Source organism: Apteryx mantelli, chromosome 18 (genome assembly GCF_036417845.1).
Source record: "Apteryx mantelli isolate bAptMan1 chromosome 18, bAptMan1.hap1, whole genome shotgun sequence".
NCBI lineage: Eukaryota > Metazoa > Chordata > Aves > Apterygiformes > Apterygidae > Apteryx > Apteryx mantelli.
This window is the reverse complement of record NC_089995.1, coordinates 15,821,840-15,835,753: the sequence shown is the minus strand read 5'-3', so window position 1 is coordinate 15,835,753 and position 13,914 is coordinate 15,821,840. Positions and strand designations below refer to the sequence as shown.

The window sequence follows — 13,914 nt, the reverse complement described above, 5'->3', positions numbered from 1 at the left end:
TGACCTGTTAGCAAGCCCAGGAGTGCAAAGACGACAGCAGGAGTGTGATAGTGGGGGACCAGCTAGCTCGATACTCGTTCAAGAATAGCTATAACAGATTTTGTTTCCAAAAAGATGTTGGTAGTGAGGCGGTGGGATTTGAGCCCTTACTTCTTACATTTCCCCCAGCCATACTCTCTAGCAGGTAGTGTGGCTGGATGGGAGGAAGTGAAATTACGCTTGCATTTAAATTGAGAAAATGAGTAATCAGTGGAAATGCTGCTATTTCTCCAAGGCTCCGGCAGCAGCTATTTGCAGCCTTCTCACTGAGGCAGGCACTAACGGACAGGCGCTCCCACCCCGTTGTCCTGACGCAACGTCTCCCTAGCGTGGAGCTAGTGTGGCGATAGCTGGTGTCACATTGCATGGCGAGAGCCATCCGCAGAGGCAGCCGGGGCCGCCGTGTCGTCAGCCGCAGCTGTCAGGACCCTGTTGTTCTTTCATAAATCTGTGCAACCCATCGGAGAGGGAGGCGCGGCATGTCCGACAGCACGTGTCCTGCCTCTTCAAAGCTGGCATTTGACAGCAGCAAGGCAAGGAGATGCAAGCAGAGGGAGACGTGGAGTCCATTTTTTCTGGCCCTATTAGAAATCCTGATGATGTCTCGGCATATCTGGGAGGTCCCTGCCTCCCGTTTTAACTTCTCTGTTCTGCACATGCCTGTGTTTTTTGTGCCTGTTGCCCAGGAAGGCAGGAGGAACACTCTGGTAGAGGTGAGGTGAGCTGGAAATCTTGGCAAAGGCTTTAGGACACGATGGAGCATGTTTCATGAGCTGACTTCCTGGCCATAAATGAAAATGTTTATCCAAGTTAGGAAAGTTTCTCTGAAGTGCCAAGATACAGCAGCTGCACTTTCAGCCGTGCTAAGTTGGCAGCAGGTCTTATCCCGGTATGTTGGTGCTTGAGCGCGAGGGCCTGCGCTGTGCGGGCAGCTACAGCCTCCCCGAGGGCCATTTGCACTTTTCACAGCTGGCTCTGTTAGCACAAAGATGGACTGGGCTGAATTTGGGCAAGGGAAGGAAAGATCTTCTGGTTAAAGGTGAACACCAGCAGGGTGAGACACAAACCTTTCTCCTGGCAAACCCACGTGAGCAGCGAGACGAGCCCCCGCGAGGACCCAGCAAGTCCGTTTTGCGGGTGGCTTTCCCTCAGCACCGTCAGGAGCAATTGGAACAAGGGTTTTTTTTCCCCGATTGCGCTACCCTTCTGTCCTGGCCAAATCCAGATGTTGCGTGCCTTGTGTGCTGCGCCATGAGCTCCGACAGAGCTGCTCACTGGAAACTGTTTGTGCTCTCCGCTCTTGAGCATCAGTTCCAGGGGAAAGGCTGAGGTTTTATTTTTAAGGCAGGACGACCAGGAAATACGTGCGTTATGTGAACACAGATGCTCCCTCTTCTTCCTTGTATATATTCAATCAATGAAACATGTAAATATTGTAGCTTATGTACGTTTGCCCATAATTCATTAGCAGGATAGACTGGACACAAGGTGCAGTAAAGCTGCTGTGATGGATGAGCTCTCTGAGAGGTCATTGCTGACTTGAAACAGCAGAGACTAAATAAATAGCTCCTTCTCCATTTGAAAAGTGCATTTTTGCTCCCTGAGTGCCATCTCTTTGCATTCTGGGAACCGAACCAATGCTTTTCAAACATCTCGACTGTTAGAGAGCCAGGGTGGGCGGCTGGAGCCACGTCCTCAAGTTAGTGAGACTAACACTGCTCAGCAGGTTTATACGTTCCCGGACACGGTGATCATCTTGCTCAACATGTGTTTGTACACAGTTTAGTCTTTATCTCTGACTGCTGCCGTGGAAAACGTAGGAAAATGTTGTTTCTTTGGAAGTGTTGGGAAGTGGTCAGCCAGTTAAGGGGGTTGTGAACAGCTTCGTTATAGAAGTGTGGCCAGATGTTAGCCTCTCCTCAGGTCTCCCTCTTGGGTCTGCACAGCATCATGAGAACAAAGTCTCTGGTGAATGCGCATGTTTCAGGGCACGTTTCTGCAACTGAGGCTACGAACAAGCGCCTCTGGGGCTCAGCTTCTTGCCTGGTCACGCCTGGCCACAGCCTGGCCTGGGGACGCGGTGAGGACAGGGACATGAGGAGGGTGCAGAGAGGCAGCTGCAGCCGAGCGTTTGGTGGAGCCTGCCAGGAGAGGACGCCGGGAGGGCTGGGCAAGGCGGCGGGCACAGCACGGACCTCCCGAGGCTCACCCTGCTTTCTGAAGCAACGTCTTCAGCAGAACTGTGTGTGTGTGTTCAGCTCAGGTTCCCCCAAACTTTCAGCTCATTCCATATTTCATGAAAATGAGTTAATTTGTGCCATGCTGCTGCCTCTGTCTGGCTATTCACAATATATGCGCTTGCGGGTCCCACATCTTGAAAATACCCGTAGGTGAAAACACCCAACAGTAGCAGCTCGTTGCAGCGTGGAAGAATATGCCCACGTCGTTGCTTCTCACCCGGCATGACTGCTTCATTTGTTTCTAATGTTTTAAGAAATTACAGTTATTTTTAAATGCTGCTTTTGAATGGAAAAGCATGGGGAGAGCTGGGAGTGGCAGGCCTGCCCTTGGGGAATGAGTAATTGCACAGATAAAAGCTGGAACACGCTGTATTATCCATAAGTCTAATACAACAGAAAGCGTTTGTGTTGGACGGGGAATCGCCGCCTGCTCAGTGGAAGTTTTGGAGGTGATGTCACCGACGTTAATGAATTAACGTTGCGGTCGAGCAGCGACAGCCTTTGGTCGGCTGTCGAGACTGCTCGCCCGGTGTCTCCAGAGCTGCCTGTTTACTCAGCAGAGCCCTGATTACGCGAGCTGAGAAAAGCAAGAGGTGCATTTCACAGAGAGACTGGGGCAAGTGTCTGCTGAAATTAAGCTTAAAATCCTGCCTAAATTCTTGCTTCATGGCCTTCTTATTTGGAAGCATAGGTGCACCTGGAGGATCAGATGTGACCTGTGTGTCCTCATCCCTCTCCAGCTCTGGGCTAGCAGTTATTCCTTCCATGCTGCTCCTGCTCAGCACCAGGACCATCTCCTCGTCGCGTGCATCCAGCAGCAACCTGTCAAGTAATTTGCTTCGGCTCAGGTTTCTGCTGCTGCCCCCTCCGGCCATTTCACACTTCTCTTGTCTGTGGAGCTGGCTGGACATGGGAATAATTTTCTTCTATTCCTTGTCTCCTTGTACAGAAAGAAGTGGCAATGGGGGAGAAAAAGAAAAAAGGGAGGGAATGGCACCAGAAGAGAAAATCTTGGTGTTTAGCTCATAGAAAAACAGCAAACTTCAAAAGTCAAAATCTGCCTTCTCCCCTCCAGGCTGCAGTGCGACTGCCAGCACAACACCTGCGGCGGCTCCTGCGATCGCTGCTGCCCCGGCTTCAACCAGTTCCCGTGGAAGCCAGCCACCGCCGACAGCGCAAACGAATGCCAGCGTAAGTTGTCGGTGGCTGGAGTTGCGTTTTCCTTCTTTTCCAGCTGTTTTGCAGGCAGGAGCAAAGCACGGATCTGATCCTAGGGTTCACGCAGGCAAGTCTGGTTGCTCAGTTCTGTGTCCGAGAGGAATTGCATTTGGATGTGCTTACATACAGGGCATCTTTATTTGTCTAGCAGAACCCTTTGCTAGATGCCGACACTGGAATTTATGCCGCACTGGGAATGCAAAGCATGGAGCGTAATTACATCACTTGACCTGCTATAAATGCAGAGCTGCAAAGGACAGTTGGGTCTTATTCCTGTGGGTTTATAAAGAACACCCTCACCCCGTGTTGAACTTTCCAGCTCACCTCCATCCCTGATGGGGTAGAAGCAGATACAGTTGGGAATGTTGCCCTCTACACCAGACCACTTGAGGCCCCAAAACTGGATAATTTCTCTTTCTTGTCTCTACATGCCTGTACCTATTTTACTTCTGGGTTTGTGCCTGCTGCATTTTTTGGTTTGCAGACTAGACCTTGTGAAAAAGCCTGTTCTTCTATGCTTTTGAAGACCTCTGGAAGCTCTGAAAGAGCATGCAATCCTGCAGATGCATTTGAGCTTCGTTCCTCATGGAAATGTAACCCATGCAGTACCAAACCCATGAGGAAAGGTCTGATCTTGAGATCAGGCTGGTGGCAGAAGGACCTCTCTGGAGCAGTGGCTTAACTAATGTCTCTGTTTTCAGCTTGCAATTGCAATGGCCATGCCTACGACTGCTACTACGACCCCGAGGTGGATCGCCACAAAGCCAGCAAAAGCCATGAAGACAAGTTTGAAGGGGGAGGTGTTTGCATTGACTGTCAGGTAGGCCAGAAGGTGTATGATAGAAAAAGCTGTTGCAGATCCTTGTGTTTGTTTCCACTGTCGACCCGGAGTGCTGCCTTTCTGGCAAACTCCCTCTCCCCCACACACTCTGTTATCTTAATTAGGTATCCTGGAAATTTGGGCTCTTGGCAACAGATTAAAGGCATCTGCACTATTAATGAAAAAGCACTGGAGTTCCTAGCCGTCCCTCTGCTAGAATAACGTTGCCTTTCTAACGCTTTCTGGGTAGGGCTTCTGAGGCACCGAGCATTGGTTTGCATCTGCTTCTCCCAGGAGCTGGGGGAGTTTGGTCTTTGACCTCCGGAGGGAACAGAGCAAGGCTGATGCTGATCACGCTGGAAAGTCCCTGCCTAGTTTGCAATGCTCAGGTGCTGCCGTCTCTCTGGATCGCTGCCTGACCACTGAAATACTGATCTCCTCAGCCTTTGAGGTTTCCAACAGAAGTGCCCGTAGAATGGTCTAGTAGCTCTTCTGCTGCCAAGATGACAGTGGGCTGATTCATGTTGTGGCAGGAATCTGGCATGATTTTTAGTTCTACAGTCTTGCTATGAGGAAATGGATCACTTCTGTCCTCCTAGCGCAAAGCAGTCGGCACATTTTACCATCTGAAACAAGCAGAATGGGCTCAAGATCGGATGTGAACCTGAAACTCGGATTGGGCTTATGGGAGGATACACAGTTTGCAGGAAATACTTCGTTTTCAAGTTGGCGTATGTGGAATTTTGAGCAGATTTGGGTCTTTCATGTGCTGACGTTCCTGAGTTGCTCCTTCTTGATCCTGAAGCTGCCAGCAAATCTGGCAGATGAACTTAAATCCTCTCCTGCTTGGCAGAGGAACTCATGCCCTTCTAACTCTCTGTCTTTCAGCATCACACCACGGGTATTAACTGTGAGAGGTGCATCCCGGGATACTACCGGTCCCCTGATCACCCGATCGACTCTCCGTACATTTGCTATCGTGAGTGTGATTTGCCCTGCAGGTCGTAGATGCTGTCCTGGATTTTGTGACACTGGGGAGGGTGGTCTGGAGTGTCAGGCTGAGAGGTTTTTCTGGTGTAATGGTCCAGCAGCACCATGACAGATGGGGCCACGTGAGACCCTAGCTGTGTGGTTCCTCCTGCAGCTGACGCTGCCCATGGAAATGTGTATGTGCACGCAGCCACCCATGCACACAGACGCCATGTGTGTCCACAGCAGCCATGAAATCAGAAGTGGTTGCATATTCCAAAACTGGAATGAGCTAAAAATGTGTTGTCAACCCCACCATGCCTGCAGAGAAGTCCAGGCTTAGCTACCATCTCTGCATCCTTTCAGCTGGCAGTAGCAGTCTGTAGCTCTCCGTGCAGTAGACAGGGATTTCCAGGCAGCAGTTGGTTGTGGCCATCTGGCTGGGAAACCCGCTCATTCTGCTAGCTGTGGTATTTTGGCTCTTCTGCGCTGCCTCCTGGCAGCAGTGTCCTCTCTCCAGGGTAATTTCTGGAGAAGTGAGTTGGGTTTATGCTGCTTTTCTTAGGCCCCCACAGTGTGACAAGGACAGTGGCAGCAGTTCCCCTAAGCCAGACCCCTTTCAAAGGGGCAATCAAACCTTTTATTTTTGGAGAGGATTTGCAGTAGACAGTGGGACCTCTCCTGGAGGCTCCTTGCTCTTTGGCTGATGATTGCAGTGACGTCCCTCCTGTGCCGGCGGCTGGTGAGGGTCGCTGTCGGGGATGACCGTTGTGGCCTTCTTGCTCTCCGCAGGCTGCAACTGTGAGTCGGACTTCACAGACGGCACCTGCGAGGACCTCACCGGGCGCTGTTACTGCAAGCCCAACTACACCGGGGAGCACTGCGATGCCTGTGCCGAGGGGTACCTCGACTTCCCGCACTGCTACCGTAAGTGCCAGGGCAGCTCAGTTTGCGGGGAGCTGGCACGCGGGCGGCGAGGTCTGAAACCCTCCAGATCCAGCAGGTGTGAGAAGGACTAACGTTAGAGCCCCCGGCTCCCATCAGATCTGCTCCCCAGGCATCTTTCTGCGCTGCTGAATTCCCTTGCCCTCAGCAGGGGTACCCACAGGCACGGACAAGCCCCCGTTTGGCTTCGATGGAGCCTGGAGCAGTGCAGAACTGGGAGGAACGTGGCTCTCTGGAGTCACTGGGGAGTTTTCCATTTGGCTGAAGGCTCATCCTTCGCTTTCTGTGTAGGAGAGAGAAAGAGGTCTCTCCAGAGCCCGGGGGAAGGTTAAAAATGGCTGTAATTAGTTTTTGGTTGGTGGGATGTCTGCACTTTGTTCTCATGGTGCGTGTTTTTGTTCGGCCCGTTCAGTTTTGGGACCATCAACCTGCTGATACTCCAAACAGGATTTCTTTGAGCGCATGTGTCATGACTTTGTGCAATATCTCTTTCTCCACGTAGCTATTCCGGCTTTCGCTCACAACGATACAGGAGAACAAGTGCTCCCTGCAGGACAGATAATAAGTAAGCGATGCAATTTTACTTGCTGCTTTGGCAATCATACTGCTAGTATTGTTATCAAATCTCACCACCCGAGGCAAGATCAGGTCCTCGGCTTCCTGGGCACGTACATTGTCAGTGACGGCCCTGATACGCAGCGCTTGTGGCTCTGAGAGAGGAGGCAGCTGAAGGGTAGAAAGAAGGAAGTTTTGTGATTCCCTTTTTGTCGATGGGGAAACTCTAGCACAGAGCAGCCGCATGACTGTGTGCTTGATTCTGTCGTCTGCGCCACGTGAGGAGGTCCTTCTGGCCTTCCTGCAAGGAAACCCCCAAGATCACCTGAAGGCTGTGGCTGAGCTCGAAACTGAGCTCGGTTCTCCCAAATCCCGGCCTTTGAGCTTAGATACAAACTTGTCCTTCTGCCACATCTGCACGCTCTTCATTTTCCCAGGGGTGGAAGGCACGGCTGGGCTGTGCCCGTGTCCTCCTCCGACACAAGCCTTCCCTGGGGCACAGGTGTGTGCGTGCCCCTGCAGCACTGCTGCCAGCGTCTGGGAAGCACGTGCAGATGTCAGGTCCGGTCAATCTTGCTTTCTCTGTTGCTTTTAATTCTCTCCCTTGCCCTTATCCTTGCTCCCTTCTGCCTCCCTCGTCTCACGTCCTCACCCTTCTCAGTCCTTCTCTTCCCCTGTCTTTTTTTGTCTCTTTTCCCACCAAGTTCTCCCTTGTGAACTCCTGCTTCCCAGTGCACTCCAGATAACCTTTTCCTTCCTTCTGATATTTTAAACTCTGTATTTTCCAGGCAGGTTTTTCCTTCCTGAACTGGAATTTCTCACTCCCTTCTCATTTCCTTACCTCCTCCTTCCTCCAGTTCTCAGGCGGTTTCAGCACTTCCATCCCCCAGCCCTGCACCCCAGGCCGTTGCTGTGTGCTCGGGACAGGCGGCGAATGCGGGGCTGGCCGAGGGTCCCGGCGTTGCTGGCCTGGAGCCCCAGCCCACCCTGGCAACAGGAAATTCCCGGAAATTCCTGGAGTGACCAGAGACCCCTCATTGCAACCCCTTCCCCGTCCTGGTGGGAACGCACTGGTGGAGCGGGGCCGGGGTGTCCAGGCTGCCTCGCGGCAGGGATGTCCTGAAAGCGGCGCGCGTTGTTGTCCTTCCAGACTGCGACTGCTACGCCGGCGGGACCGAAGGCAACGCCTGCCGCAAGGACCCTCGGGCGGGCATGTGCGTGTGCAAGGCCAACTTCCAGGGAGCGCACTGCGACCAGTGCGCGCCGGGCCACTACGGACCCAGCTGCCAGCGTGAGTGCCTCGGCCCCGGGCTCCCTCCGGGAAGCGCGCCTCTCCCCCCTCCCCTGCTCGGCCCGCGCAGCAGGAATTCTCCGGCCCCGCTTCCAAGTGACAAATTCCCATGACTTCTGCTGGTATTTCCCACCCAGCCCTGACCTTCTCAGCCTTGGGGGTTTCTCGAGGAATTCCCTACGGACGTGAGCTCTGGGCTGGACATGCTGCCTGGCCGCTCGATTCCCCACGGCTGCTCCGGTGCCTGCATTTCCACCCCGGAGGAGTGGGCAATTTGGTTGCTTTGGCCTTCCCCCCAGCCTGTGAAAAGCCAGTGCCCTCTGCGTACCGGAGAGAAAACCTTGCCCTGGGTGAGGAACACCTGGGGCGGTTTTCAAGGGTCCTTGTTCCTTTGCAGCCTGCCAGTGCTCCGGCCCCGGTCAGTACGACGGCACCTGCGACAGCGAGAGCGGGCAGTGTCTGTGCCGGACCGGCTTTGAAGGGCACGCGTGCAACCAGTGCGCTCCCGGCTACTTCAACTACCCCCTGTGCCAGCGTGCGTATCCGCCCCGGCGCGCGCCACGCAGCTGCCCGTGCAAGCGCCGACTTCGGGAGGCCCCAAGAGGGTTGAGATCTTTTGCGCTGGGTGGTGGCAAACACTGTAAAGACGATCTCTGCCCTGCTTACGGTCGCTTTACTGGGCGAGAGACATCGGAAAATGAGCACGTGGCAACGGTGACTCAGTGTTGGTCAGTGTGGCAGGAGCAATCTGCCTCTGTCACCTTGGGGTAGATGTTCCAGCAAAGCCAGAGACTTCTGGAAGGGTGTTGAGGGGTTGGGAAGTGGTTTTGTGGGTGTTTTGGAGGAGATCTGCAACGGGCGGCAGCAGGGAAGGGAGCAACCCTGGGCCCTTGGGTGAACATAGCCGATCAGGGATGGGAGCAGGACAGAGAAGGGATAAAGAGGAGAGGGGTGGAAGGATATGGGACATGTAGATGATTCACATGTTGACAAAGGGGACCCAGCAAACGGATGCAGAGGTTGACACTTTGAGCACTTAAAACAGCACCTGAATGCCCATCTGAGAACTTCAGAAAAAGCCCCACTTTGCCATGGGTGTTGCTCCACGCTCGCTGCGGGGGAAGCCCCCATTGCCCACCGCTGAGGTGTCTCTCCATTGCAGTATGCGGCTGCAGCGCCGTCGGGACGCTGCCGGGAGGCTGCGACGCCTCTGGGAGATGTTTCTGCAAGCCGGAGTTCGACGGGCCCCACTGTGACCGCTGCAGCCCCGGACACCATTCGTACCCCCACTGCTACGGTAAGGAGCAAGCCGGCGTTGTCGGCGCGATGGATAAATAGGTGGAGACGTCTGTGTTTTAGAGCAGTGTAATGAAAGAAGTCACAGGGTGCTTGTGTCTCCCCGAAACAAGCCGTCAAAGGGGACGGTTAACGCACTGCAGGAGGACGGGCCGTCCCGTGCGCAGGGGGGGCAGCCGAGTCTGGGGGTCTCCTCGGGGCGGTGTTGGGTGACGTCTAGCTGAAGGCAGAGGAAAAAACCAGCCTGGCTCCCAGGTCAGCCTGTGTCAGCCAGTAAAAAAAATGTAGCTCAAACACGTCTCAAATTTTTGGTTATTCGCATGGGACATTTTAATAAGGGTTATTGTTCAGATCCTGTTGCTCCGTCACCTTCCAAAAAACAGGCCTATTTTAGAAAGACGTTGGTGTTTCTCGAAACCCAAACCCATGTGATTTGCACAGCAAATTTGGCCGGCTTGCTGTGGAGGTCGCAGATGATGCCAAAGCCTGGAAGACAAAGCGGTTTTTATCAGTCACACTTCCTCGTCACGGCCCCGCTGCGATCTGGTGTCCCAGCTCCTGCCTTCTTGTCTGTTTAGTGCATTAACCTACTGAACTGCTGCTGGGGAGCGTTGAACGGGCTGTAAAAAAATCTCCAGGGCGTTTTCCTGCTCTGGCAATGACTCTAGATGAAAGTATTCCCTGTCTCTCCAGCGGATTAAGAAATGAATTAATTCAGTTCTGATGGAAGCAGCTGATTCCCGTGACTGAATGGCAGCTCTGAACGGCAGCGGCGGGCGGTGGGTTGCGCGTTTGGTTCAGCTCTCGCGCTGCCTCTCTTGCAGCTTGCTCCTGTGATTCCCGGGGCTCGGTGGACAACGACTGCAGCCCCGCCGGGCAGTGCCGATGCCACGCGAACTTTGCGGGACACACCTGCAGCCAGTGCGCCCTGGGCTTCTACGGGTACCCCAGCTGCACGCGTGAGTACCTGCCCCGGCGGGGGCGTCTCGTGGGAGACAACCAAATAACTGCTGCTCCTGGCTTTATAATGGTTTTCCTTTCCCTAATCCACCTCCAAGGATTACGTATGAACGCAGCCGGCTCTTAGGGCAGGGACCCGTTTTCCGTGCGCGGTTCACCCGGCTAACTCACCCGACGGGCGCGCTCCGTAGCGAGCGAGCATCTCCCAGCAGCGCTTCCCCGGAGCCGCGGGGCTGCTCTCCCCCCGTTCATTCCCTGTCGCTAGCAGCAGGAGCAGGGCAGCCTGCCTGCGCCGGTGGGAAGTAGAGCACAGTCTGGCTCTACGGCCTCCAACCCGCTGAGCTATTAAGAAGGAGACCCGCGGAATGCAACGTGGGGACCGGCGGTGGCCCAGAACGACTCTCCCTCTGAAAAAAGCGCGTGCAAAAGGGCGTAAAGCGTGCTGAATTTTGTCCGCCTGTCCTCAGGTTCGAGCGGCTGCGGCTGGGCAAAGCAGGGCTTTGGGCTGGGTAATGTTTTCCCGGAGAAGTGTCGAACCAGACGGTCAGAGTATACTCAGGTGCCCGGAGAGGAGGTGCCGCCACCGGAGCGGAGCGGCTCGCAGCGGGATGTGCAGCGGGAGCGAGCGAGCGAGCGGCGCTGGTGTCTCCTCCGTAGCCCTCTCGCGGCCCCGGGCAGCGCGTCCCCACCTCCCTCCCCGTGGGCAGCCACGCCGGCAGCCAGCTGCACTCGCGTCCCCCGGCCGGGGCTCGCTGCTCGTTAGAAGACGGTCGGTGACGGAGTTTCCCTGCAGCGGCGGCCGCGCACCGTCGCGCTCTCCCGCGGCCGCCTGGGCCGGCGCCAGCTGGCAGCGCCCGTCGCGCGGAGCCGGGTGCCGGCGCGGCGCCTTTGAAGAGGCACCCGCGTGGGTGAAACGGGCTCGCCGGAGCTCAGTGGTCGCTTGGTGCTTCCCTCCTGAAGCAGCATCCAAAGTGCAGAGCTGTGCAGGAGTCGTAGCGGGGAAAGAGGAGGAGAACCTCTTTTTTTTTTTCCTTGAAAACCTGCTGTTTTATGAGCAATGTTTTCCTGTTAGCCAGGCTGCAGGTGTCAGCCTAAAATGCCCCCTTGGCATCAGCGCAGGGATTTGAGGAGCGCTGGCTGGGCCGGGGGTAGCGGGTGGCTCCCTGGCGGCTCGCTGACCTTTCATCCCATAGGGTGCAGGATCTGCGTGTGCTTTCGCAGGAGGCAGCTTGTCCAGGGAGCCCAAAGCCGTTTCCCTGCTCCCGCTCTCGGGCACCGGAGATCCCTGCGGCCTGGTGCTGCACGCGCTCGTGTCCACGGTGCAGAACCGAACGCTGCTCTTAGATGTTTGGGTGTAAATGGCCTTTTGTAGGTGGTCGCCAACATTTTGAGGGTTCGATCTTGCATCCTCCTTTTCCTTAACCCCATAGCTCCTCCCTCTCGCTGAAATATATAGGCGTGATAAGCACTGTAGCTTCTATTGTTTTTCTTAATAGGGTGTTTTTAACTGAAAGCAAAGAATGAGTGCATATGTTATTTTCAACCCATTTTTCTGGCTGCTTTGGCGATGGCGAAGGTCAGGCAGACAAAAGAGCTTATTGGTGTAAAGCCTTGAAGGCAGAAGTCCTTGTGTCCCTGCAGCCACAGGGCCGCTTCGGTGGTGGCTCGGGGAGCTGAGCAGAGCTCCAGATGTTTTCTTCGGGAGGTCTTAACTCGAGCAGAGGTTGTCCTGGGGGTTTGCACCGCGGGCAGCCTTTTCAGTGTCAGAAGCTCTGTTTTGCTCGGCTGCGGCCCCCCGTCGCTGCGCGTAGGTCACGCTCGAGCCTCGCCGGGAGGAACGGGCTCCGGAGCGGTCGCTCTCCCTGTTTCGCAGCTTGCCAGTGCTCCAGGGAAGGCTCCCTCCACAGCACGTGCGACCAGGACACCGGGCAGTGCAGCTGTCGGCCCAAGGTGGCGGGACTGCGCTGCGACACCTGCGTGCCGGGGGCCTACGGATTTCCGCACTGCGAAGGTAGCCGCCTCCTCCTGCTGCTGCTCGGCCGGGGCCACCCGTTGGGACTAGCCGGGGGGGGGAACGATCTCTTTCCAAACCTCCCCTTGTGCTTTTGCTTTCCAGTGGGCTCCTGTAACCCGGCAGGGCTAGTGCCTGCGGACCCCTCGCTGGCCCCGGTGAGTATCGAATGCAGCTGCCAGTCTCTGCGGCTCACTCCTGCTTGATCCCCTTGCCCTGCCCTGGAGCCGAGTGCTTCCCTAAGCCCAGCAGCCCTTACCCGCTCCAGAGGAGCAGATTTCGCGTTCAGCCACGCTGTTGCAGACTCTGCCATTCTCGCCTGCTCTCGTCTTTCCCTCCCTCCTCAGGGCTCCTGTGCGTGTCGGGCGTATGTTGAAGGCCCAGCTTGCGACAGATGCAAACCGCTGTACTGGAACCTGACTCCGGAGAACCCCTACGGCTGTATGAGTAAGGAAATGCTATTTGCGTGGCCCCAGAACGTCTCCCCCGTGGTGTAATGGGGCAAGACCCAAACCCAAGTGAGTGGGCACCATCACTGTTGGATGGAAGTGATACCTTTCCTTCATTCTTCACCGTGAGGTGACATGTCAGAGCTGTAATGGTCTGAGTAACCCATACCTGGGGAGGGGAAAGGCTGGAGTCTGGAGCTTTTTGCTTAGGATGGAATTAGCAGAGTTCATGCAGTGAGTTGTGGCATTCTCAGCCCTCCCTTCAGACTTTGCACACTTGGGTTTTCATGGAGAGATGTGCAAAAAAGTCAAATGCCTTCGGTAGTTGTGTCCGCAACAGTAACTGTCCAAAATGAAAGTTGAGCCCTTGGGCAGTTTCTCTAATCCCAGACAGAGGTCACAGCTGGTGTCCTCTGATGTGGTGGATACTGTCCTCCATCAGGCTGCTAACACCTCAGGGGCTGCACTGATCTTCTGGCTTTCTTGTTTTTCTTCTTCCCATCTCCAGGCTGCAAGTGTGATACCAAGGGCACCATCAGTGAAATTGCAGAGTGTCAGCAGGTAAGTTTGCTCCAGTCTGCATCCAGGCATCTCCAGGCCTGTGCTGTATGGAGAGTGTTTCAACTCCGTCTCTCCTGACAGCTGCTGTAGAGGCCTGTCCTGACACTGAGTGCTCAGAGCTTGCACCGCAGTCTGGGCTTGCATGAGAACATAGGATTAAGACCTGTCATAAATTAGACACCTAAATATTTTTTGGTCTGGCCCGGCGTCCCTGGATTTTTGTTTGCATGTGTTGGGTAATTGCACTTATCTAGTACTTTTCTGGCCCACCCACACACAGGAAGCAGTGCAGAACATGAAACTCAAAATGCTTCTCCAGTGTCTCAGACTAGGACCCAAACAGCCAAGAAACAGCTCGGCTGTGATGAGCCATGGGGAGGGAACGCGCTCTAACTGACCCCCGTGCCTGCTGTCTCCTAGGGCAATGGGCAGTGTTTCTGCAAACCAAACATCTGCGGGCAGCTCTGCTCGACGTGCAAAGACGGATTCTTCAATATGGACAAAGCCAATTACTTTGGCTGCCAAGGTGAGATGCCTTCGTGGTGTGTTAGGTCTGATGA

At 54.9% G+C, this 13,914-nt stretch overlaps 1 protein-coding gene across 1 annotated transcript in view; it reads left to right on the top strand.

Moving 5' to 3' along the window:
• The window catches only part of LAMA5 (laminin subunit alpha 5), a 98,773-nt gene that overhangs the window by 48,551 nt on the left and 36,308 nt on the right, over nucleotides 1–13,914 (top strand). The window contains exons 7-20 of the mRNA XM_067307608.1: nucleotides 3,355–3,470; nucleotides 4,199–4,317; nucleotides 5,206–5,296; nucleotides 6,079–6,213; nucleotides 6,734–6,796; nucleotides 7,937–8,077; nucleotides 8,475–8,612; nucleotides 9,240–9,374; nucleotides 10,198–10,332; nucleotides 12,207–12,344; nucleotides 12,450–12,502; nucleotides 12,692–12,791; nucleotides 13,302–13,354; nucleotides 13,775–13,880. Coding sequence (XP_067163709.1) covers nucleotides 3,355–3,470; nucleotides 4,199–4,317; nucleotides 5,206–5,296; nucleotides 6,079–6,213; nucleotides 6,734–6,796; nucleotides 7,937–8,077; nucleotides 8,475–8,612; nucleotides 9,240–9,374; nucleotides 10,198–10,332; nucleotides 12,207–12,344; nucleotides 12,450–12,502; nucleotides 12,692–12,791; nucleotides 13,302–13,354; nucleotides 13,775–13,880 — 1,523 coding nt within the window. The remainder of the gene's footprint in view (nucleotides 1–3,354; nucleotides 3,471–4,198; nucleotides 4,318–5,205; nucleotides 5,297–6,078; nucleotides 6,214–6,733; nucleotides 6,797–7,936; nucleotides 8,078–8,474; nucleotides 8,613–9,239; nucleotides 9,375–10,197; nucleotides 10,333–12,206; nucleotides 12,345–12,449; nucleotides 12,503–12,691; nucleotides 12,792–13,301; nucleotides 13,355–13,774; nucleotides 13,881–13,914) is intronic.